The sequence below is a fragment of the Oncorhynchus tshawytscha genome, linkage group LG13 (assembly GCF_018296145.1).
Source record: "Oncorhynchus tshawytscha isolate Ot180627B linkage group LG13, Otsh_v2.0, whole genome shotgun sequence".
Lineage (NCBI taxonomy): Eukaryota > Metazoa > Chordata > Actinopteri > Salmoniformes > Salmonidae > Oncorhynchus > Oncorhynchus tshawytscha.
In genome coordinates this window covers 40,703,545-40,730,324 of record NC_056441.1, presented here as the reverse complement: position 1 = coordinate 40,730,324, position 26,780 = coordinate 40,703,545, and the positions used below count along the sequence as shown (strand labels likewise).

Sequence of the window (26,780 nt, the reverse complement as noted above, 5' to 3'; positions counted from 1 at the left end):
ATGATATCATAAAAAAGGGAACCAAATGTGTATATATTGTGGGCTAGTCACATCACCATTCAAATTATTTTCACCATTCTTACCAACGGTTATGAACCAACAATACACTTAAATTGATTCAATTGTTTACTCAATTACTAAACAAAATACTTTTTCACGATGGCATAAAGCAACTGGTGACAGATTATTTCCCCCAAATCGTCAAATCTCAGAGAGCGCTTTGCGTAATGTCTGATGATGCAGAGAAAATGACCAAAAACCAACATCCCTCCTCTCATCCCTTTCAGTCAGGCCCACTCTCCTTATTTAGTGACACCACTGTGACTTCGATGCGCGCACTGACTCCCTGTTTCACTTGCTACAACTTTGGATGAAAGAAACACTGGACACAACGGCGTGCTCTCACATTTACGCACGATATGACAAGGAAAACTCAATGCTTATTTTGCAAGTGTGAGAGAAAGTGGAAAAATATGTTTTGGAATTGAAGCACAATACCTTTTAACCTTTTGGCATGGATGTATTTTTCAACTAGTAGGTTGACAGGCTTACTTCCCATAGTATTATATACTAGCCTATTACCGTGTAATAGCCTACTGATTCGGTTATAGGCCTACGTGTAGTGGGTAGGCTACTTTATAAATTAATTGTTTTCTCTCTACTCGACATATTCAGAGAACTGAAAATGGAAAATGTTACTGAAGCTCAAGAAAATCAGACTTGGGGGACTTGGACGGACCAAATAATCGAATACAAAGTGGTGAGCACTTTGTTAGTTTTCGTGATATGCGCCTTTGGGATCGTTGGTAATGTTATGGTGATCTTAGTGGTGCTTACCACTAAACACATGAGGACACCCACCAACTGCTACCTGGTGAGCTTGGCCGTTGCAGATCTCATCGTACTAACTGCGGCGGGCTTACCGAATATCACGGACAGCATCTTCGGGTCTTGGGTGTTCGGCCGATCAGGATGTCTCGGAATCACCTACCTCCAGTACCTGGGAATCAATGCATCGTCCTGCTCTATCACCGCCTTTACCATCGAACGGTACATCGCTATTTGCCACCCGATAAAAGCCCAGTTGCTGTGCACACTGTCCAGAGCCAAGAAGATAATATTGTTTGTCTGGGTTTTCACTTTACTTTACTCCGTCATGTGGTTCTACCTGTCAGATATCAAAGAAGAATCATATGAGAACGGCGTGACCATCGTGACATGCAGCTACAAAGTTTCAAGACAACTCTATTTGCCCATTTACTTTTTGGATTTCGGGATATTTTTTGTTGTGCCGCTTATGCTGTCAGCCATTCTGTATGGTCTCATCGCCAGAATCCTGATCATGAATCCGTTACCTTCTGAACGCAAGGATAAAAGTAAAAATGAACAAAGCAACACAACGAGGGGATGTAAAAACTCCCACCACACCAGCACTACCGCTACTTCTCGGAGACAGGTGATTTGCGGTTGCTAAAAAAATAAGTGCTCTCCTATTCATTAGCAATTGATAATAAATTGGAATGCACATGGGTGAGTTAGCTTTTTGACACAACATCGGGAGTCCGGTTCCTAAAACTACAAGTGCGCTCCTATTTATTAGGTATTAGTAATACATTGGAATAGCCAGCATAAGCGGTGAGTTAGTTTTTTGACACAACATCAGGTGTCTGTGTGCAGCCTGGTCTCATTTCGTATTATTTCCTCTCTGCATGTTTGGGCATTAAGCATTTCACTGTTCCAATCAAATCAAAATCCAATCAAATTGTATTGGTCACATACACGTGTTTAGCAGATGTTATTGCGAGTGTAGCGAAATAATTGTGCTTCTAGTTCCGACAGTGCAGCCATATCTAACAAGAAATATCTAACAATTCCACAACAAATACCTAACGGACTATGGAATGGAATAAGAATATATAAATATATGGATGAGGAATGACAGAGTGACATAGGCTAAGATGCAATAGATAGTATAGAATATAGTATATACATATGAGCTGAGTAATGCAATATATGTAAACATTATTAAAGTGGCATTATTAAAGTGACTAGTGTTCTATTTATTAAAGTGGCCAGTGATTTCTAGTCTATGCCTATAGGCAGAGGCCTCTAATGTACTAGTGATGGCTGTTTAATAGTCTGATGGCCTTGAGATAAAAGCTGTTTTTCAGTCTCCCGGTCCCAGCTTTGATGCACCTGCACTGACCTTGCCTTCTGGATGGTAAGCGGGGTGTCCAGGCAGTGGCTCGGGTGGTTGTTGTCCTTGATGCTCCTTTTGGCCTTACTGTGACATTGGGTGCTGTAGGTGTCCTGGAGGGCAGGTAGTTTGCCTCTGGTGATGCGTTGTGCAGACCGCACCACCCTCTGGAGAGCGCGGTGCCATTGCGTACCAGGCGGTGATACAGCCCGACAGGATGCTCTCAATTGTGCATCTGTAAAAGTTTGTGAGATTTTTAGGTGACAAGCCACATTCCTTCAGCCTCCTGAGGTTGAAGAGGCGCGGTTGCACCTTCTTCACCAAACTTTCTCTGTAGATGGACCATTTCAGTTGGTCAGTGATCTGTACGCCGAGGAACTTAAAGCTTTCCACCTTCTCCACTGCTCTCCCATCGATGTGGATAGGGCGTGGTCGCTCTGCTGTTTCCTGAATTCCACGATCATCTCCTTTTTTTTGTTGATGTTGAGAGAGAGGCTATTTCCTGACACCACACTCCAAGAGCCCTGACCTTCTCCCTGTAGGCTGCCTCATCGTTGTTGGTAATCAAGCCTACTACTGTTGTGTCATCTGCAAACTTAATGATTGAGTTTGAGGTGTGCATGGCCACGCAGTCATGGGTGAACAGGGAGTGCAGGAGGGGGCTGAGCCCGTACCCTTGTGGGCCCCCAGTGTTGAGGATCAGCGAAGTGGAGATATTGTTTCCTACCTTCACCACCTGGGGGGGGCCCGTAAGGAAGTCCAGGACCCAATTGCACAGGGAGGGGTTGAGACCCAGGGCCTCAAGCTTATTGATGAGCTTGGAGGGTACTATGGTGTTGAATGCTGAGCTATAGTCAATACATTGTTTGGAATTAAGCATTGCACTGTTAGTCTAAACCTGTTATTTACGAAGCATCAAACTGACCCCTAGCTTTGGGACATAACATCCAGGCCTACTGAGGGATACCAAATAAAATCCTATTTTATTTGTCATATGCTTGTAAACAACATGTGTAGACTAACAGTGCAATGCTTATTTCCCAACAATGCAGAGGAAAAATAGAGAAATCATCCAATAATAATAACACAAGGAATAAATACACAATGACTAATGATAACTATATACACGGGGAACCAGTAGCTAGTCGATGTGCAGGGGTGTTTGAGGTACAGTAGATACAGTATGTACTGTACATATGTAGAGATAAAGTGACTAATATTATAATCATTTGAAATAATGATCCGTTTTTATAAGCTAACTAATCCAAACAACTAATGTTGCATGTTTATTACACGTTTAAAGTGACAGTTCACTTCAAAATCAAAGTTTTTCAGATGATTGTATTGCCCAATCTGTAGATCCAATATGCTTCAATTCCAAATGAATGGGAAATATAGGCACCATCTGAAATTATATGGAACCTTGAGGCATAAACAGTATAGCTGGATCTACACAACAGATGGCATTTCTGTCTCACTCTATAATTATTGTATTGCTGAGAATATTGCAGACTGCAGTGTAAGGGAAATAAACCCAGTAGCGTTGTTCGATTGAAAAGTGGCCCATAGTCACCGTCTCTTCCATGTCGTAGGTGACCAAGATGCTGGCTGTGGTGGTGATCCTGTTCGCTGTGCTGTGGATGCCGTACCGCACCCTGGTGGTGGTAAACTCCTTCCTGGAGCAGGCCTACATGAATACCTGGTTTATCCTCTTCTGTCGGAGCTGTGTCTACATCAACAGCGCAATCAACCCCATCATCTACAATGCTATGTCGCAGAAGTTCCGTGCCGCCTTCCGCAAGCTCTGCCTCTGCGGACGGAAAGGCTCTGAGAAGCCTACCGGCGGCACGTACAGCGTGGCGCTGACCTACAGCGTGGTCAAGGACACATCTATGGTGGAGACTACGGACCAATTCAACACAGAGCTGGACGAGATCATGGTAACCTGTGAGTTGCCTGACAAGAAGATGGTGTTTCAGGACACCTGTGTGCACGACAAGGTGACTTTATGCAATGACTGATGTTGTAAGGTTCGAGGTTCAGGGTTCAGTCACTGAAGATGACAGCTCCTCTAAGCCTTGAGGGATGTGCTGAGGCCAACAGGAATCTGACTTGCTCTCAACTGTCCTGTGTCACAGCCATTTTCACTCACACTGAAGTTGACTATAAAGAGACCCAAGCTTGACCTTCGGTGAGTAATTGTAAGGCCCCATGTACAGTACAATGTGAAGGCTATGTGGTGACACATTACTGTGTTGTGTTTGCTCTTCAGACACAAGTCCCAAGAGCAGACACACGTTTCAAGTGTGTGCTCTTGGGACACAGACAATGTGAACTGCCCTGGTGTGACTCAAATTGCACATTTTCCACTCTTAATGAGACCTCACTGGCAGGGTCAGAGACAAGCCTCTCTCTTTCTCAAACAAGGATTACAGACTTATGAGTCTAAGGCCAATGTCCTTTATGCAGGCCTATTTCCACATTTAGATTTTTCTTTATTTTTATTATATTATGCACCATATTATTGTGTAACGTGAAAAATCTGTCAGCTATTTGTTACAGAGAGTAAAATGTAAACATCAGAACTTGAGTCCATTTTGGAGGATCAAGAGTGAATGATTCTGATTTTGATACAGTTACTGTATATATTGTGGTATATTAGGACTTTTCTACCTCTAGGATGAGGTCCCCCAGTCCATTTCATCTTAGTTATTCATTGGGATTTTAAAGGTGCTCCTGCTCTGAGACGCTTGATACATATTCCCCCTGGATCCTGGAACTGCGGAATCTATGAGTGTGCCCGGCGACAAAAAGGCAACACAATTTGGCACGGTGCCATAACTGTCATAACATAAATCTCTATTTCTTAGCCAGCTGTACACTGCCGAGAGTTCAATGATTATTTGAATGTAGAGTGATTGATACATTTTACCTTCCATGAATGTACAAATATTTCACCTTGATTATTAATGAAATCATGCATCACTTTGTGGAAACTATCAAAATATATTTTGAAACTATTTGTAAAGTAATCGTTCTTGTACTTTATTTCAAATCCTGTTTGCTTGAGGTGAGGATCGCTGTATGTGGATTGACGTGCGATTTTTCTGTGAGTTATCAGCTACATATACAGTAAAAGTACTTTTTTTTCTTAGTGCTGAAATAGACATCAATATTTAGATATCAATAAGATAAACAGATATCATTAAGTATATTGTGCGGTAACATATGGTGGACGCCTTTCCTTTTAAAGGAATATGATTGCATTTGTCGGTTGTTTTGTTTTGTTGAATAACTACCATAATGATTCAAATAAACAACTTTAAAAACATTTGACTGGGGTAATTTGACCAGAGAGAATGATGATTATGTATAACATATTGTAACATACTGCTGATGTAAAAAGGGCTTCATAAAATACATTTAATTGAGTACTTTAAACATATTACAGACTAGACAGCTCACTAGCATATACTTTTCAGTTAAGTCATGTGGCATTTAGTATGTAAATCTCACTACTGTTCTGTCTGAAAATGGCATACATTATTTTTTACTTTACATTTATTTAACTAGGCAAGCCATCACAGTGAGTGATGCCTGTTCAGGGATAGAATGACAGATTTGTACCTTGTCAGCTAGGGGATTTGAACTTGCAACCTTTCAGTTACTAGTCCAACACTCTAACCACTAGGCTACCCTGCCACCGCATTAAAGCAGGGATTATCAACTACATTCAGCTGAATGATATCAGAAGCTTCTATAGTCATGACATAATTTTCTGGAATTTTCCAAGGTAGAGTGCCTCATAATAAGCTGTACACCACACCTCTACAAAGAGAGTTTTCATCTATGTTTTTTTAGCCATCTATTTACCACCACAAACCGATGCTGGCACTAAGACCACACTCAATGAGCTGTATAAGGCCATAAGCAAAAAATAAAATGCTCATCCAGTGGTGGAGCTCCTAGTGGCTGGTGACATTATTGCAGGCAAACTTTAATCCGTTTGAACTTTTTCTACCAGCATGTCACATATGCAACCAGAGGGAAAAAAACTTTAGACCACCTTTACTCCACACACAGAGACAAAGCTCTCCCTCAACATCTATTTGGAAAATCCACCCATAATGCTATCTTCCTGATTCCTGCTTACAAGCAAAAACTAAAGCAGGAAGTACCAGCAATACGGAGGTGGTCAGATGACGCGGATGCTACGCTACAGGACTGTTTTGGTAACACAGACTGGAATATGTTCTGGGATTCATGCAATTGCATTGAAGAGTATACCACCTCAGTCACCAGCTTCATCAATAAGTGCATCGACAAAATCATCCCCACAGTGACCATACGTACATATCCCTACCATAAGCTATGGATTACAGGCAATATCTGCCCCCAGTTAAAGGCTAGAGCTGCCGCTGTCAAGGAGCGGGACATTATTCCGGACACTTAGAAGAAATCCCGCTATGCCCTCAGAAAACCATCAAACAGGCAAAGTGTCGATACTGTGAGCGGACCAAGTAATTGGGCGTCACTCTAAAGCGGGAAGGTGGAATAAACGAGTCAGGAGTAGGTTTTCTTGATTGAACACAGTTCTCTATTGAGGGCATTTGGTCAACACCAACACTCCAACATAATCAATGAAAATCTTCCAAGGAAAAAACATACATCTTCTTCTCCAGATGAAACAGGAACACAATAGGATTATCTTTAAACTACAACAAAAAGTCACGGGATTGTCACCGTCTTAGTGGTTCTTCCTGGATAGCTCCTCTCTCTCTCGGTGGTCATCTTCCAGAGATAGTTTTCCCCCCTTCTCTGCTGTTTCCATTCTCTCTCTTATAGGGGAAGGAGAGTATGTCATTAGTACCGTCAGCTGTGCTTAATTGCCTCTGGTTACCTTGTCTCCCATGCCTTGTTGGGCTACTATCCATGAGCCCAGCCTGCCCTCTGGTGGTCCTTCCACAATACTAAGATTAAAATTGAATCCTACAACACCGGTTCTGACCCTCGTCGGATGTAATAGGGCTTAAAAACTATTACAGACTACTAAGGGAAACCCAGCTGCGAGCTGCCCAATGACGTGAACCTACCAGATGAGAAAAATGCCTGTTATGCTTGCTACGAGGCAAGCAACACTGAAGCATGCATGAGAGCACCAACTGTTCCGGATGACTGTGTGTTTGCGCTCTCCATAGCTGATGTGATCAAGACCTTTAAACATTCAGGTCAACATTCACAAGGCCGCGTGTCCAGATGGATTACCAGGACATGACCTCAAAGCTTGCGCGGACCAACTGGTAAGTGTCTTCACTGACATTTTCAACCTCTGTCTATAATACCTACATGTTTCAAGCAGACCACCATAGTCTTTGTGCCCAAGAAAGCGAATGCAACCTGATTAAATTACTACTGCCCCATAGCACTCACGTCGGTAAGCATGAAGTGCTCATCAACACCATCATTCCGTAAACCCTAGACCCACTCCAATTCGCATACCGCCCCAACAGATCCACAGATGACTCAATCGCACTCCACACTGCCCTTTCCCACCTGGACAATAGGAACACCTATGTGAGAATGCTGGTCATTGACAGCATTCAACACCTTAGTGCTTTTAGGGTTTTTAGTGTTTCTTGCCAATAACTTTTTCATTGGCAAGATAAGCAAACTTAGGGATGACATGCCAGCAACAAACGCTGACACTACACATCCAAGTATATCGGACCAAATTATGAAAGACAAGAATTGTACTTTTGAAATCCGTAAAGAAGAGGTGAAAAAATGATTGTTGTCTATCAACAATGAGAAGCCACCGGTGTCTGGCCATCTGGATGGAAAATTACTGAGATTAATAACAATATTACCACTCCTATTTGCCACATCTTCAATTTAAGCCTACTAGAAAGGCCTGGAGGGAAGCTAAAGTTATTCCGCTGACCAAGAATAGTAAAGCCCCTTTACTGGCTCAAATACCTGACCAATCAGCCTGTTACCCATCCTTAGTAAACTTTTGGAAAAAATTGTGTTTGACCAAATACAATGCTATTTTACAGTAAACAAACAGACTTTCAGCATGCGTATAGGGAAGGACAATCAACAAGCACGTTTGTAATGGCTTTACACCCCCTGCTATATTGTGGATAAAGTGTTACATGTCTAACAGAACACAGAGGGTGTTATTTAATGGAAGCCTCTCCAACATAATCCAGGTAGAATCAGGAATTCCGCATGGCAGCAGTCTAGGCCCCTTACTTTTTTCAATCTTTCTAACGACATGCTACTGGCTTTGAGTAAAGCCAGTGTGTCTATGTATGCGGATAACTCAACACTATACACGTCAGCTACTACAGCAACTGAAATAACTAGAAAAAAGAGATGCAGTTAGCTTCAGAATGGGTGGCAAGGAATAACTTAGTCCTAAATATTTCAAAAACTGAAGCATTGTATTTGGGATAGATCTTTCACTAAACACTAAACCTCAACTAAATCTTGTAATGATTCATGTGGAAATTGAGCAAGTGAAGGTGTCATGGTCAAAACCTATTGATTTATACAACAGTAGCTAAGATGGGGAGAAGTCTGTCCATAATGAAGCACTTAACATCACTATCAACAAGGCAGGTCCTACAGTCCCTAGTTTTGTCGCACCTGGACTACTGTTCAGTCGTGTGGTCAGGTGCAACAAAGATGGACTTTGCAATTGGCTCAGAACAGGGCAAATTGGTTGGCCCTTAGATGTACACAGAGAGCTAACATTAATAATATGCATGTCAGTCTCTCCTGACTCGAAGTGGAGGAGAGATTGATTTCATCACCACTTGTATTCATGAGAGCTATTGACATGTTGAATGCACCGAGCTGTCTGTTCGAACTACTGGTACACAGCTAAGACACTCATGTATACCCCACGACATGCCACCCAAACTCTCTTCACAGTCCCCAAGCCCAGAACAGACTATAGGAGGTGCACAGTACTACATAGAGCCATGACTACATGGAACTCTATTCCACATCAAGTAACTCATGCAAGCCATAAAATTTGATTTAAAACACAGATAAATATACACCTTATGGAACAGCGGGGACTGTGAAGCAACACACGATAACATACGCACTATGCACACACGTACACATGGATTTTGTGTTCTAGATATGTGGTAGAAGAGTAGTGGCCTGAGGGCACACTTAATGTGTTGTGAAATCTGATGTGAATGTATTGTAATGTTGTGTTACTGCCTAAATTTAGCTGGACCCCAGGAAGAGTAGCTGCTGCCTTTATTATTGGGCATCATAATAAATAAAAATACAAATAGCCACAAGGAAACTAGCATACAAGTACTATGTTGCCATTTCTCTAGTAGTTTAATGGTGTCCATCTACATTCACTCCTCTTCACACAGAGGACATTACAATAATGGCTTCTAGCAATCACTCTGGACACATGCAGCAAATATCACTCCTAAACAAAGCTTGACGTTAATGGTGATTTCAATGGTCGTTTTCAGAAAGCTAAATAGACTCATACTATTGCAATGTCCTTGTATCTAACGTATGACTATACTTCATGACCGTACCTGTGTTCTTTACATTTTTGAAGACCCTCAGAAAGATATAGTAGGCTGTAATACCAAAAGTAAGCCATCAGCCCACTTTTTTGGGGTAGATTTTCATGAGGGTTTTGTCTGTTTTGAGCATGTTAAAAAGACTCATACTGAGGCAATGTCCTGAGACTAGCACAAAGATGCCATCTGAAAACACATTTCTTTCCCTTAACGTTTTAAGAGGTGTCTCTGAGGTGTTGACAGAACTGCCGGTACTAGTAATTACTAACCTAATAAGGTTCTTCCCGTACCGAGGTCGTTGAAGGTGACGATGTGTTCCCACATGTCGCTGGGCTGGGCATCTCAGACGGGTTCCACCGTGAACAGGTACTGATGGCTCCCCAAGTTCACCTGGAGAAAGAGATAACATTTTATTAGTCCCAAATAGATGGTTTGTAGATGTAACTGTCAACCATGTCAACTAACCCTAACCCTTATCCTAAAGATACGCAGTTCTACATCTGCCATTGAGTGTTGAAGAAGTTTGTCTTTGATGTAAGGTGTCATCCCTTCAGGTCTCTCTCCCATTATAGCATTTTTAGCCCAGTGAATCTCAAATCTTGAGTGGCTCAGAGAAAAAAAATGTAAAATGGCTCCCTCCAATCAATTTATTGTGTAAACAGCAACATCCATAAAACACATAACACAATCTTAATCAACAGACAGAAAATCTAAGTGTTCCAATCAGGAGAGGACAAGGAACCAGGACATGTGATCAGTTTCCCAGAAGGCATCAGTTTTCATTATTCCTCCCATAGTGGAGGGAGGAAGAGAGACAAAGGAAGAGACAAAGAGTGACAGAGAGAGAGCTAGAGAGAAAGAGATTGAGATTGAGAGACAAAGCCAGAGAGAGTCCCATTTTGTAGCCTACAACATTGACATTGTTCTCTTTTTACACATCCTTGTGCTATTATTGTATTAATGCTTCATACATTTTAGATACTAAGAATAAAAATGCCTGCAGGTCTCATCAGTGACATCCTCATACATCCAGTGTTTCACACCTGGCACAGCATGTAAATCTCTTTGCAACTTGTTTTTTTGGTAGACAGCTCTCCCCTCCAATTTCCATGCTCACTTGACAGCCATTGAAAATTTGTATCATTAACTGGCCCATATGTGATTGCTAGTTGGCGGTTGGTGACAGTTTCACGCACTTAGGACATACAAACTCCTCAAAGCTATAGTTTACTTTCCTCCCACTTTTCTGTCACCCTTTTGTGGCTACGTCACATCAGCCTATTAGGCTTTCATAAAACTTGTTTGTGTACATGGAGTGACAACGAACGTTGTCAATAACAACTTTGGCCGTAATTTACAGTCCGCAACGACGTTGGAGCACAATACATTATATAAGAGTAGAGTACATAACGGTAACACTTTATAATGTTCAGTAATAAACTATTTCCAGCTATTTACCAACAGTTTGCTCACCATTTTTTTATCATTACTCCCACATTTGTCAATGTTAGTAAGCAAATTATTCACACATTTATAAACAACTTTTACATTTGATTAATGATTCATACGATCATTCATAAGATGTTTATGGCCTCATCAACCTTTTATTGCCCTGGGATTCCCTCCCAGGCAAACCGGCGACCTAGGGAACCCCGTAAAAAAAAACGCATCTTGTCTTATCAGGTGAAGAATGATAATGGCAAGGAAAAGTAGTAGGTAAGTAAAAAGAGCTTACAGTAACAGACTTTGGAAACATCGATGATTTAATATTGGGCTGGTTCTTTAGAGGAACGAAAATACGAGTGATACATGTATGTACAGCACCTGATGCAAATAGGAAAAAGTTATTATTTATGAAACTAAGGCCTATTTATGTGTGGGATATTCCGTTTTTATATGTGGGGATTTTAATATGGTGGCGGAAATCTCAGACAATTCCTCTGATGAGGAGTAAGAGAGGTCAGACCAATGCGCAGCGTGGTAAGTGTCCATGATTTTTAATTTAATCAAAACTGAACACTGAACAAAATGCAACTAGGAAGAACGAACAAACAAAACAGTCATGTCTAGGGACGACACACAAAACAGAAAACAATCCCGGTCCCTCTCTCTCCACGGTAAGCACGGGGAGTTGGTGCAGGTCTCCTACCTGACTTCGCCACACTCCCCATGTGCCCCCCCCAAGATATTTTTGGGGCTGCCTCTCGGGCTTCCAGCTGCGCTGCCGTGCTGCCTCCTCATACCGCCGCCTCCCAGCGTTCGCTGCCTCCAGCTCTGCCTTTGGGCGGCGATATTCCCCAGCCTGTGCCCAGGGTCCTTTGCCGTCCAGGATCTCCTCCCATGTCCAGGAGTCCTGAGATTGCTGCTGCTTGGTCCTTTGGTGGTGGGTGATTTTGTAACTGGATTCGTCTTCCTCTAATGAGGAGTAAGAGAGGTCGGACTATTGCGCAGCGTGGTAAGTGTTCGTGATTTTTTATTTAATCAAAACTGAATACTAAACAAAATAACAACAAAATAATAACGAAACAGTCCTGTCTAGTGACGACACACAAAACAGAAAACAATCACCCACGAAACACAGGTGAAAAAAGTATGATTCTCAATCAGAGACAACTAACGACACCTGCCTCTGATTGAGAACCATACCAGGCCAAATGCAAAAACACACATAGACTGCCCACCCCAACTCATGCCCTGACCGTACTAAAACAAAGACAAAACAAAGGAACTAAGTTCAAAACATGACATTAAATATATGTGTACAAATGCCAGAAAATGTCAGAGATACTGCATGGTTGATTTTCACACGACTTTTACAAGTGTGTGCTGTAGTAAAGTGGAGCAGCTTTGTCAAAAGAAAAAAGAAAAATAAGGCCACAATGTGAGTCTCATGGAATGTAGGCCTGCATTGAACACCACATTATCTCACGAGTTACTAGGAGTGGAAGGTAGGAGAGCAGAGGGTTCAATAATAGATTATTTATTTCTCCGGCACAAAAATGGCCACGCCAAACACAGGGCGCAGAAACACTGACCAGCCCAAACACACAGGGCAAAACGATATGGAGAAAAAATACATCCACAACCGACAGCGAACACAAAATAATCCCGCACAAACCTAAGCGGGCCTAACAGGCTTACATAGACCAGAAATCAAGAAACACAAAAGAAACAGGTGCAACTAACAAGACTAAACCAACAGACAAGGGAAAGGGGATCGGTGGCGGCTAGTAGACCGGCGACGCCGAGCGCCAAGCGCCGCCCGAACAGGCAGGGGAGCCACCTTCGGCGGGAGTCGTGACACATAAAGCCTCCTGTAGGCTATATCATAGAGTTAAAAAGCTATTTCCGTGTGAAAATGTTACGGGATTTGCTTCATTGGTTTTGTTGGTATGCCACCCTGATATGTTCAAAAAGCCACAACAGCCTATTGCCTACTGTCTAAAACTGTAACTTAAGTACAGTCTCTGTTTTCACTGTAAACGCTTTGGAAGTTGCACAGAATTCTCACAATGTGCACGTTTTCGCTCACAAGACCTGAATTTCTTTTGTTTTAATGTTTTAGAGGGAACATTGATTAATCAGATTATGTATTCTTTTTGTATATTTTTGCTTAAGGACATTTGTATAATATTTTTTATTAACCCTCCTGTTATGTTGCAGGTCAATTGACCCATTCCCACTTTTGATTTGTCTAAAATACTAATACTCTCTTTTTCTTCATGAAATTAAATTACTTTTCATCATTTAGGGTCATGAGCCTAACTTCAAAATGTGGCCACACTGATGTGTTGTGGAATGTCATATACAAACATAATGTTGTGGGTCATTTTGACCCAGAGGCGTTCATGCGTAACGATATCCCTTTGTCATCTGAGGAGGAGTAGGAAATATCGGACCAAGGCACAGCGTGGTAAGTGTCCATGTTGTTTATTAAAACCGGAACACTGAAGCAAAACAAAAATAGAACAAAACGCAACAGTTCTGTCAGGTACTCACACACAACACTAAACAGAAAATAATCACCCACAACTCGAAATGGGAAAACAGGCTACCTAAGTATGGTTCTCAATCAGAGACAACGATTGCCAGCTGTCTCTCTTTGGGAACCATACCAGGCCAAACACAGAGATAGAAAACATAGAACACAAAACATAAAATGCCCACCCCAACTCACGCCCTGACCAAATTAAAATAGAGACATAGAAAAGGAACTAAGGTCAGGACGTGACAGTACCCCCCCCAAATCAAATCAAATCAAATCAAATTTTATTTGTCACATACACATGGTTAGCGTTAGCAGATGTTAATGCGAATGTAGCGAAATGCTTGTGCTTCTAGTTCCGACAATGCAGTAATAACCAACAAGTAATCTAACTAACAATTCCAAAACTACTGTCTTATACACAGTGTAAGGGGATAAAGAATATGTACATAAGGATATATGAATGAGTGATGGTACAGAGCAGCATAGGCAAGATACAGTAGATGGTATCGAGTACAGTATATACATATGAGTATGTAAACAAAGTGGCATAGTTAAAGTGGCTAGTGATACATGTATTACATAAGGATGCAGTCGATGATATAGAGTACAGTATATACGTATGCATATGAGATGAATAATGTAGGGTAAGTAACATTATATAAGGTAGCATTGTTTAAAGTGGCTAGTGATATATTTACATCATTTCCCATCAATTCCCATTATTAAAGTGGCTGGAGTTGAGTCAGTGTCAGTGTCAGTGTGTTGGCAGCAGCCACTCAATGTTAGTGGTGGCTGTTTAACAGTCTGATGGCCTTGAGATAGAAGCTGTTTTTCAGTCTCTCGGTCCCAGCTTTGATGCACCTGTACTGACCTCGCCTTCTGGATGATAGCGGGGTGAACAGGCAGTGGCTCGGGTGGTTGATGTCCTTGATGATCTTTATGGCCTTCCTGTAACATAATCAAGCCTACCACTGTTGTGTCGTCCGCAAACTTGATGATTGAGTTGGAGGCGTGCGTGGCCACGCAGTCGTGGGTGAACAGGGAGTACAGGAGAGGGCTCAGGACGCACCCTTGTGGGGCCCCAGTGTTGAGGATCAGCGGGGTGGAGATGTTGTTGCCTACCCTCACCACCTGGGGGCGGCCTGTCAGGAAGTCCAGTACCCAGTTGCACAGGGCGGGGTCGAGACCCAGGGTCTCGAGCTTGATGACGAGCTTGGAGGGTACTATGGTGTTGAATGCCGAGCTGTAGTCGATGAACAGCATTCTCACATAGGTATTCCTCTTGTCCAGATGGGTTAGGGCAGTGTGCAGTGTGGTTGAGATTGCATCGTCTGTGGACCTATTTGGGCGGTAAGCAAATTGGAGTGGGTCTAGGGTGTCAGGTAGGGTGGAGGTGATATGGTCCTTGACTAGTCTCTCAAAGCACTTCATGATGACGGAAGTGAGTGCTACAGGGCGGTAGTCGTTTAGCTCAGTTACCTTAGCTTTCTTGGGAACAGGAACAATGGTGGCCCTCTTGAAGCATGTGGGAACAGCAGACTGGTATAGGGATTGATTGAATATGTCCGTAAACACACCGGCCAGCTGGTCTGCGCATGCTCTGAGGGCGCGGCTGGGGATGCCGTCTGGGCCTGCAGCCTTGCGAGGGTTAACACGTTTAAATGTCTTACTCACCTCGGCTGCAGTGAAGGAGAGTCCGCATGTTTTCATTGCAGGCCGTGTCAGTGGCACTGTATTGTCCTCAAAGCGGGCAAAATAGTTATTTAGTCTGCCTGGGAGCAAGACATCCTGGTCCGTGACTGGGCTGGATTTCTTCTTGTAGTCCGTGATTGACTGTAGACCCTGCCACATGCCTCTTGTGTCTGAGCCGTTGACTTGAGATTCTACTTTGTCTCTGTACTGACGCTTAGCTTGTTTGATAGCCTTGCGGAGGGAATAGCTGCACTGTTTGTGTTCGGTCATGTTACCAGTCACCTTGGCCTGATTAAAAGCAGTGGTTCGCGCTTTCAATTTCACGCGAATGCTGCCATCAATCCACGGTTTCTGGTTAGGGAATGTTTTAATCGTTGCTATGGGAACGACATCTTCAACGCACGTTCTAATGAACTCACACACCGAATCAGCGTATTCGTCAATATTGTTATCTGACGCAATACGAAACATATCCCAGTCCACGTGATGGAAGCAGTCTTGGAGTGTGGAGTCAGCTTGGTCGGACCAGCGTTGGACAGACCTCAGCGTGGGAGCCTCTTGTTTTAGTTTCTGTTTGTAGGCAGGGATCAACAAAATGGAGTCGTGGTCAGCTTTTCCGAAAGGAGGGCGGGGCAGGGCCTTATATGCGTCGCGGAAGTTAGAGTAACAATGATCCAAGGTATTTCCACCCCTGGTTGCGCAATCGATATGCTGATAAAATTTAGGGAGTCTTGTTTTCAGATTAGCCTTGTTAAAATCCCCAGCTACAATGAATGCAGCCTCCGGATAAATGGATTCCAGTTTGCAAAGAGTCAAATAAAGTTTGTTCAGAGCCATCGATGTGTCTGCTTGGGGGGGGGGGATACATATACGGCTGTGATTATAATCGAAGAGAATTCTCTTGGTAGATAATGCGGTCTACATTTGATTGTGAGGAATTCTAAATCAGGTGAACAGAAGGATTTGAGTTCCTGTATGTTTCTTTCATCACACCATGTCTCGTTAGCCATAAGGCATACGCCCCCGCCCCTCTTCTTACCAGAAAGATGTTTGTTTCTGTCGGCGCGATGCGTGGAGAAACCCGCTGGCTGCACCGCCTCCGATAGTGTCTCTCCAGTGAGCCATGTTTCCGTGAAGCAAAGAACGTTACAGTCTCTGATGTCCCTCTGGAATGCTACCCTTGCTCGGATTTCATCAACCTTGTTGTCAAGAGACTGGCCATTGGCGAGAAGAATGCTAGGGAGTGGTGCACGATGTGCCCGTCTCCTGAGTCTGACCAGAAGACCGCCTCATTTCCCTCTTTTTCGGAGTCGTTTTTTTGGGTCGCCGCATAGGATCCATTCCGTTGTCCTGGTTGAAAGGCAGAACACAGGATCCGCGTCGCGAAAAACATATTCTTGGTCGTACTGATGGTGAGTTGACGCTGATCTTATATTCAGTAGTTCTTCTCGACTGTATGTAATGAAACCTAAGATGACCTGGGGTACTAATGTAAGAAATAACACGTAAAAAAACAAAACACTGCATAGTTTCCTAGGAACGCGAAGCGAGGCGGCCATCTCTGTCGGCGCCGGAAGTAGTTTAGGTTTTGCGGTCTCCGGCCGCAAAACCTAAACCCTTAGCGAAGGGTCTGGGTGGGCATCTGTCCGCGGTGGCGGCTCTGGCGCGGGACGTGGACCCCACTCCACCATAGTCTTGGCCCACTTAAGTGGCGCCATCGGAGCGGCGACCCTCGCCGCAGACCTCGGACTGGGGACCCTTGCAGCGGGCCCCGAATAGACGGGAGACTCCGGCTGCGCCGGACTGGCGGGAGACTCCGGCAGCTCCGGACTGGCGGGAGACTCCGGCAGCGCCGGAGTGAAGGGCGACTCCGGCAGCGAGGCCTGGTGCGTGGAGGAGGCACCGGATGGACCGGGCTGTGGAGGAACACTGGAGCCCTGGTGCGCAGCCTTGGCACCACTCCTCCAGGCTGGATGACCACTTTAGCCCGGACCCTCCAGAGTGCAGGCACAGGTTGAACCGGGCTGTGGGTGAGCACTGGAGATCTGGTGCATACCACTCGCACCTCTCCCTTAGGCTCAATACCCACATTCGCCAGCGCCGGCGCAGGATACCCTGGGCCGAAACGGCGTGCCGGAGACCAAACACACTGAGCCGGTACAATACGCCCTGGCTGAATGCCCACTCTCGCATGGCATTTGCAGGGAGCTGGGATGTAGTGCACTGGGCTAAGAACGTGTACTGGAGTTGGTTCAGGTCTCCAACCTGACTCTGCCACACTCCCCGTGTGCCTCTCCCCAAAAATGTTTTGGGGCTGCCTCTCGTGCCTATTGTGCTGGCATGCCTCATACAGCCTGTGCCCAGGGTCCCTTGCCATCCAATATCTCCTCCCAAGTCCAGGAGTCCAGAACCCTCTGCTCCTGGTTACCACGCTGCTTGGTCCTTTCTTGGTGGGTGATTCTGTAACGATATCCCTCTTCCTCTGAGGAGGAGTAGGAAATATCGGACCAATGCGCAGCATGGTAAGTGTCCATGTTGTTTATTAAAACCGGAACACTGAAGCAAAACAAAAATAGAACAAAACGCAACAGTTCTGTCAGGTACTCACACACAACACTAAACAGAAAATAATGACCCACAACTCAAAATGGGAAAACAGACTACCTAAGTATGGTTCTCAATCAGAGACAACGATTGCCAGCTGCCTCTGATTGGGAACCATACCAGGCTAAACACAAAGATAGAAAACATAGAACACAAAACATAGAATGCCCACCCCAACTCACACCCTGACCAAACTAAAATAGAGACATAAAAAAGGAACTGAGGTCAGGACGTGACATCATGTGTATAGATATTTGCGCAGGTCCAAAAGTAGCAAGTGTCTTTGATGTATTCTGTTTTGACTGGTTCTGGTTGCACTTTTATAATTATGTTTGGGTGAAAAGGAGTTTCCCCAAGCTTCTCCTTCTCAGTGTGAGAGCGCAAATCTCTGACACAGACACTCAAAATTGAGCTCCAAAAGATTTTCAGTCAATGAAGCCTTATCACAAATTCTGGATTGTGACAGTGAAATTGAAGAAGAGGTTTTAGAGACAGAGGACATTTCAGAGATAGAGGACAATCCTGTTGATGATCCAGATTGTGAATGTTTCTTTGGTGAAGAGTCTGCCATACCATCCCGTCCATCAGATGAGAGAGAGAGGATGTAACAACCATCATCAAGAGAAGAGAGGACATGCAAGCCTAAAGATGGTAGAATGGTCACCATCACCACAACAAAGTCAAGGTAGACTGTCAGCTTCCAATGTAATCAGAATTGTTCCAGGGCCTACACGACTTGCTCTGCACCACTCGATAAGACAGTAAAACCAGCACCACGTGTGTAGAATGCAACACATACATCTGCAGAAAGCACACACTTACATTGTGTTCAACATGTGGAGAGAAGACTGAAGGGCTCATTTTGACCAATAGGGTCTAATCACACCTAAGTGTTAGTGTTACTGGGAAATACAAAAAAAATGCCTACTTGTGGAAACAGAAAAGGCTTGTTTGTGAGAAAGGAAATATGTTAAACAAATAGTTCTTAAATATTGTTTTTGAAGTAAAATGGTATTTTATTTCTTCTTTCTGAAAAGTCTGACAAGACTAAATAAAGTTTTGACTGTTTTGTGTTTAAACTGTGCGGGTCAATCTGACCCATACCACAATGGTAAGACATTTGCCATTCTTCTTCCTATGATCTTTGTTATTATCATATTGTTACAATTTATTAAACGTCTGTAATCAGCAAGGGACTCTCCAGATTTACATGTTTTAATATAACTGAAATAACTGTTTGATATATGGAACTAGGAAGCACTGATTTGAGCGATGTAGGTTGCAATTTGTGTAAATAGGGGCGTTACTTTGTCCCAAAATGTTAAATAGAATGATTTATAGTAATACAAATGTAATTGCACTTTATTATTTCCATTCCGGAGTGAATGTGCATATGAAGTGGCTATGTTGAGCGTAAAAGTGATCATTTCAAACTGATCCTATACGCTAGATTTAGAGTTAATTGGCAACTTTAGCTGTGATTGATGCATACCTTAGAACGTGTTAGAAATCGAAACATATATGGGCTGCATCACGTGATTATAGGCTATTGTTGATTTGAGAAAGTCTCAGAAAAGTTTGTGCTCTGTTCCTTGCCTCTAGCTGCACAGTCTGTTCTCTCATCAAGTGATCATATTTGACCCATCAGAATATTCTCAATTTAATCTTTACTAATACACTACATACAGAAAAGTATGTAGACACCCCTTCAAATTAGTGGATTCAGCTATATCAGCCACACCATAGCTGACAGATGTATAGAATCAAACACACACCCATGCAATCTCCAAAGAAAACAATTGGCAATAGAATGGCCTTACTGAAGAGCTCAGTGACTTTCAACATGCCACCAACATAGGATGCCACCTTTCCAACAAGTCAGTTTGTCAAATTTCTGCCCTGCTAGAGCTGCCTTGGTCAACTGGAAGTGCTTTTATTGTGAAATGGAAACGTTTAGGAGCAACAACGGCTCAGACATGAAGTGGTAGGCTACACAAGCTCACAGAAGGGGACTGCTGAGTGCTGACGCGCGTAGCACGTGATTAAAGTCTGTCCTCGGTTGCAACACTCACTACTGAGTTCCAAACTGCCTCTGGAAGCAACGTCAGCACAATAACTGTTCATCAGGAGCTAAGATCACCAATACCAAGTGTCGGCTGGAGTGGTGTAAAGAATGCCGCCATTGGACTCTGGAGCAGTGGAAGCGCGTTCTCTGGAGTGATGAATCAAGCTTCACCATCTGGCAGTCCGACGGACAAATCTGGGTTTGGCAGATGCAAGGAGAACACTACCTGCCCGAATGCATAGTGCCAACTGTAAAGTTTGGTGGAGGAGGAATAATGGTGCTGTTTTTCATGGTTAGGGCTAGGCCCCTTAGATTCAGTGAAGGGAAATCTTAGCGCTACAGCATACAATGACATTCTAAACGATTCTGTGCTTCCAACTTTGTGGCAACAGTTTGGGTAAGGCCCTTTCCTGTTTCAGCATGACAATGCCCCCGTGCACAAAGCGAGGTCCATACAGAAATGGTTTGTCGAGATCGGCGTGGAAGAACTTGACTGGCCTGCACAGAGCCCTGACCTCAACCCCATCGAACACCTTTGGGAATTATTGGAACGCTGACTGTGAGCCAGGCCTTTTACCCAACATCAGTGCCTGACCTCACTAATGCTCTAGTGGCTAAATGTAAGCAAGTCCACGCAGCAATGTTCCAACATTTAATGGAAAGCCTTCCCAAAAGAATGGAGGCTGTTATAGCAGCAAAGGGGGGACCAACTCCATATTAATGCTTTTAGAATGAGATGTCCGATGAGCAGGTGTCCACATACTTTTGGTCACGTAGTGTATTAAATTTGCTTCGATTTAGAATTGTATTTGGAACTCCTGCCCATTTAATAATGTGTGGGGTAAAAATGACATCTGCATGCACTCAAATAGCGAATGGTGGCCGCTTTCCGCTGGTTCTGTACTCCGGTTTTATAGCATGTGCTTAATATGAGCAGCTGAGAAATAAATATAGTAACAGCTGGGATCCTTTTCTTTTTAGTGGCAACCATCAAACTGCTTTCACATGGGATTGCATAAAGAAATGTCTGGGCTTATAAGAAGACGTATTTCACTCCACGCATCAACCAGTGTTTGAGGAGCTGCTGAAACTCTGTATGAAATGGGCTCTCCAACCCTGTTCTTGCAGCTATCAGTGCTTAATTTGCAACATCGATAGTAACATGTTTTCACTACAAAACATACTCGTTAAACGGTTGACAGCCCCTCTCTCTGCGCACTCGAGAAAGGAATTAAGGAGAGAGAGGAGGAGATGGAAATTAACAGTGGTGAGATATTCTGTAGCTAAAGGTAATGTGTCAGCCTATTAATTCTGAGGGAAAAAAAATCCTACTACTAGGCTATTCAAAATCAAATACAAATTCACAATAATTTTAGGCTAACTCTGTAGGCCGCCCTGCACAGTCAATGAACCAACAGCATCACCTAGGCCTATATGTTCTCTCCCAGACTCATGGATTAAAAGTTTGGAGCATAGAATAAGGTAACCAGTCTGTGAAGAAACCTCTGGTGCCATGTCTTCTGGGGTATGCATGGGTGTCTGAGCTGTGTGCTAAACAGACAACTCGGTGCATTCAGCATGTCAACACTTCTTACGAAACAAGTAGTGATGAAGTCAATCTCTCCTCCACTTTGAGCCAAGAGAGATTGTCATGCATATTATTAATGTTAGCTCTCTGTGTATAGCCAAGAGCCAGCCGTGCTGCTTTGTTATGAGCCAATTGCAATTTTCCTAAGTCCCTCATTGTGGCACTTGACTACACGACTGAACAGTAGTCCAGGTGCGACAAAACTAGGGCCTGTAGAACCTGCCTTGTTGATAGTGCTGTTAAGGCAGAGAATCTCTTTATTATAGAAAGACATCTCTCCATCCTAGCTCCTGTTGTATTAATATGTTTTGGCCAGGACAATTTACAATCCAGGGTTACTCCAAGCGGTTTAGTCTCCTCAATTTGCTCAATTTCCACATTATTCATTACAAGATTTAGTTGAGGTTTAGGGTTTAGTGGATTATTTGTCCCAAATACAATGCTTTTAGTTTCTGAAATATTTAGGACTAACTTATTCCTTTGCCATGGTGAGTTTGTCCAGGACAACAACAAAAATGTACTCGAAGACTGGAGTTGGGAAACACTGGACGAGTGTTTGAATCCTTCAACAGGAGTGAATTAGCATTATCATAACTTTCTATGTATTCAATTCTACATACAGTAACTCTATTGACTCTACTGATCTAGGATGTGTACACCTTTATACAGCAGTGGTTGTGCATCATCGCTATATGCTGTTCTTTCACTGGACTGACTGACCTGTACAACAGTACATACAGTAGGCAAGGTGCCAGAAGTGACTTCCCTGAAAATGAGACTGTTTGATTGAAAATGTTTTATTTAACCTTTATTGAGACCAAGGTCTCTTTTACAGATTACAGAAATGACAGAAAATACACATATAAAAATAGAAATGCAAGCAGAAAGAAAAACATGGTCATAAAAACAAACACATTTGTCAGTAATAAGGTCCTCAATTTGCTTTCTGGATTCAGGGAGTGGGAAACAAACCCAGGTGTCACACCCTGACCTTAGTTATATTTGTTTTCTTTATTGTTTTTGTTAGGTCAGGGTGTGACAAGGGTGGTTTGTGTAGTTTTTGTATTGTCTAGGGTTTTTTGTATGTTTATGGTTTTCTAGTCTAGGTGTTTATATGATTGGTTCTCAATCAGAGGCAGCTGTTTATCGTTGTCTCTGATTGGGGACCAGATTTAGGTAGCCATATTCCTTGGATAGTTTGTGGGTTGCTGTTTAGTTGCCTGTCTGCACTATGCATATTGGCGTCACGTTTTGTTGTTTTGATAGTTTGTTCAGTGTTCTCTCTTTTATTAAAAGAAGATGTACGCATTCCACCTTCCTCTTTCTTTTTTTGGGGTGAATTTCTACCCCTTTTTCTCCACAATTTCGTGGATTCCAATTGTTTTTTAGTAGCTACTATCTTGTCTCATCGCTACAACTCCCGTACGGGCTCGGGAGAGACAAAGGTTGAGAGGGAGAGACAAACGTCCTCTGATACACAACCCAACCAAGCCGCACTGCTTCTTAACACAGCGCGCATCCAACCCAGAAGCCAGCCGCACCAATGTGTCAGAGGAAACACCGTGCACCTGGCAACCTTGGTTAGCGTGCACTGCGCCCGGCCCGCCACAGGAGTCTCTGGTGCGCGATGAGACAAGGATATCCCTACCGGCCAAGCCCTCCCTAACCTGGACGATGCTAGGCCAATTGTGTGTCGCCCCACGGACCTCCCGGTCGCGGCCGGTTACGACAGAGCCTGGGCGTGAACCCTGAGTCTCTGATGGCACAGCTGGCGCTGCAGTACAGCGCCCTTACCCACTGCGCCACCCGGGAGTCCCATTGGTCTCCTCTTTATGACAACCGTGACACCATGTCTCCGGCATGGAAGGAAAACACCTTGCACATCACATCAATAGGGTTAACTCACTTAGAGGGAATTGTAACGTGGCTCATACAACGAGGATGGCTACACTGCACCCAACGAACGGGAAGGCACGTCCCTGTGATTTGACTTTCTTTCAAGCCCCTTCACACGTCTACCCGTGTGTTCTGAGGGCCTCACAGTTGCCATCCCACTTCTGACCTATGTAAGGTCATTGCCGTTTGTTTTGCAGTCTTCCATTAGTGTTGACAGAGGGAACTACAGCGCACTGAATTCAAGTCTTAGTCTGCGTCCCAAATGTCACCCTTATTACCTACATATTAACTACTTGGGGCTCTGGTCAAAAGTAGTGCACGATAAAGGGAATAGTGTGCGATTTGGGACACAAACTTATTAACCTAGGCATCCGATCTGATTGAGCACAGTGGTTCCACTGCAGATGGAAACAAAGACAGGGGAGCAAACACAGATGCCCTGGCTCAGAAATGCCAGATGTCACTAGCATGATTCTAAATGCCAGCTCCTTTTCCTGCCCGAGTCATCAGTTCCCTCAGGTTGTTGGTGTTCCTGAATTTCACCATTCAATGTTTATTTCATTACTGGATCAACTTTGCCTTTCAAGTTGGCTAAATGTATTTGCTTGATTGCAAAGTAACCTTAATCAATCCTCATCCTTTCATTAAATTGAATCATGATTTCAATAGTTTTTCATAAAAACATGAAATACAAAGTGATGTGAAAATATACAAGGAACAGTTGCGTAAATGCAGTTTGATAATAATAGTTCAGAGAAATTGTAACTGCTTTCTTCCGTCAAAGGAGAGGAGGACCAAAATGCAGCGTGGTTAGAGTTCATGGTGTTTAATAAGTGAAACTAAACATGAACACAATTACAAAATAACAAACGTAGCAAAAACCTGAAACAGTCCTATCTGGTGCAATGACACAAAGACAGGAAACAACCACCCACAAATCCCAACACAAAACAAGCTACCTAAATATGGTTCCCAATCAGAGACAATGACTAACACCTGCCTCTGATTGAGAACCATATGAGGCCATACATAGAAACGGACAAACTAGACACACAACATAGAATCCCCACCCAGCTCACGTCCTGACCAACACTAAAACAAGGAAAACACAAAAGAACTGTGGTCAGAACGTGACAGAAATTATAAGGGTCAAATTTAATTTTACTAAATGATTGTATCAAACTGATTACAGAGGCCAATATCGTAATACAGACTATAATATATACACACAAGTATTTTTTAAGGAACAACATCCTGTATCCATGCCGTAAGTGTCTGACTCAACCCTCCTTCTGACAGACGGAAGCTCCATCTCACCACTTAGGACTCAGGAGTGGGTATAACTGGAGCGGACATAAAATTGTTCTATTTCTATGAGAGGAGATTGTCGAGGAGCCTTGGTGACAAGAGAAGGTTAAGGCAATTTGAGGCCAGGTGCTTTTCTAAAAGGTCAGGATATTTCCCAGCATGCAGGGTAGCGATTTAAGAAGGGCTGATGTGTAAAATGGGGAGTGTGGGGGGAGGGGAGGGGGTGGAAGAGGAGAGGGCCCCTTGTGGAGAGAGGTGCAAATAAACACACAAACAACGCTTTGTTTTCATTTTTCTCTTTGTTCTTCCATAAAATGGGAGAACATAAAAATACAAAGAGAGAACATTTTGATGTCTCATAAAATCACTTTATATCAAATCAAAGTGTATTGCTCGAGTACACAGATTTACAGATGTTGTTGCAGTTAAATGCTTGTTTCTAGCCTCTTACAATAGATACAATCTTTAATATGAGACAACAGAACATCAATATAATCCCTTTTTTAATTAATTTCACTGTATATAATTTCCCCTGTCAAAACCTAAATCCCAAGCTTTAAAAGTGTCAATCAGCAGCTGAAACAAAAACAAAGTTCCTCCTCCATCCATTTTGATAAAAAAGCTGAGGGATAGGTCTGGAGAAATGTAACCACTCAAATTCATAGACAGATCTATGGTTGCAGGGACTGACCATCTGTGATACCAACATTATATTTTGAACCATGTTTTGAGGCTAAAATGTTTGTTTACATTTATTTGTTTACAAACATAGGCGTGATAAAGCTTATATATTGGGTTCTGATGGGGTACGGCAGTTGAACTATGCTCATGGGGCATTTATAAGTTATATTCTTCAAGAATAAGTGGGTACATTTAATTTATTCAGAAGTCCAAAAAATGGAAGAAGGAACTGCAGATTGTCCCATTAAAATGAAAGATGGGAAAATCGGACTTTGTCTAGAGCAGATAGCAAATCCCTATGAATCCCTTCACTTTCTCAATATTACTTTTCAATAGGTATTATTACCTACCTTTCAGCTCCTATCAGCTATATGGATAGGCACATTTTGCCCATACACATACACCTCCAGTATGGTAAGCTTTTTCTCTACAGGGCCTTCGGAAACAACATTGTTTCAATAATATATAGAACTTTTCTCGCAGCTCTGGTACATAAAGCTTTATTGAGGCCTTGATCACAATTCATTCTGTGGCAACACAATGACCAAACGATATACTGTATGTGAGGCTCTTGATCATATCTTTGATCATGACAATTTTGAGGAGAGAGTCCTTGTTAAACTTTGACACAAAGTAGTCTGTGATAAATATCACAATATGTTTAATCTGAGTATTTGTTAGAGTCCAAATAATCCATACATTATGTTTTTTTTATTCAAAAACGAGTTGTATGAGCTCAGGTCAATGTGGCCTACAGGCCATAAATAGCTGTTCACAAGAACTTAAGTTGATAAAAAGATCTAACACAACATTAGGTGATAATATATGTATTATTATGGATTTATAATCAGCTATAACAGGGCGGACATTTTGGACCGGGAACACAGAATTAATTAACATAAAACGAACACAACAGGAGGGATAAGTGTCAAAAGTAAATGTAATTGCTCAAATAAACTTAAGTATCAAATGTGTGTAACGGGTTTCTTCTTCCTCCTCTGAGGAGGAGTAGTAGGAAGGATCGGAGGACCAAAATGCAGCGTGGTATGTATCCATAATGTAATTTAATGGAAAAATGAATACAAAATACAAAAGAACAACAGAATCAAAATGTAAACCGAAACAGTCCCGAATGGTGCAAACACTGAAACGGAAAAATAATCACCCGAAACTCAAAGGTGAAACCAGGCTACCTA

General features: G+C 42.9%; 1 protein-coding gene across 1 annotated transcript; it reads left to right on the top strand.

Annotated features, from left to right (window-relative positions):
- The first annotated feature begins 359 nt into the window (after positions 1 to 359).
- Positions 360 to 5,490, top strand: trhrb (thyrotropin-releasing hormone receptor b). The gene is made up of 2 exons (XM_024443449.2): positions 360 to 1,456; positions 3,790 to 5,490. The coding sequence occupies exons 1-2, from the start codon at positions 686 to 688 to the stop codon at positions 4,216 to 4,218; spliced, it is 1,200 nt and encodes a 399-aa protein (XP_024299217.1). The 5' UTR covers positions 360 to 685; the 3' UTR covers positions 4,219 to 5,490.
- Positions 5,491 to 26,780: the final 21,290 nt, after the last annotated feature.

Excerpts from the sequence above, each read along its gene's own strand:
- trhrb (XM_024443449.2), top strand. The coding sequence starts at position 686 with ATGGAAAATGTTACTGAAGCTCAAGAAAATCAGACTTGGGGGACTTGG. Across the intron at positions 1,457-3,789 it reads CCGCTACTTCTCGGAGACAG|GTGACCAAGATGCTGGCTGT; the intron begins GTGATTTGCGGT and ends TCCATGTCGTAG.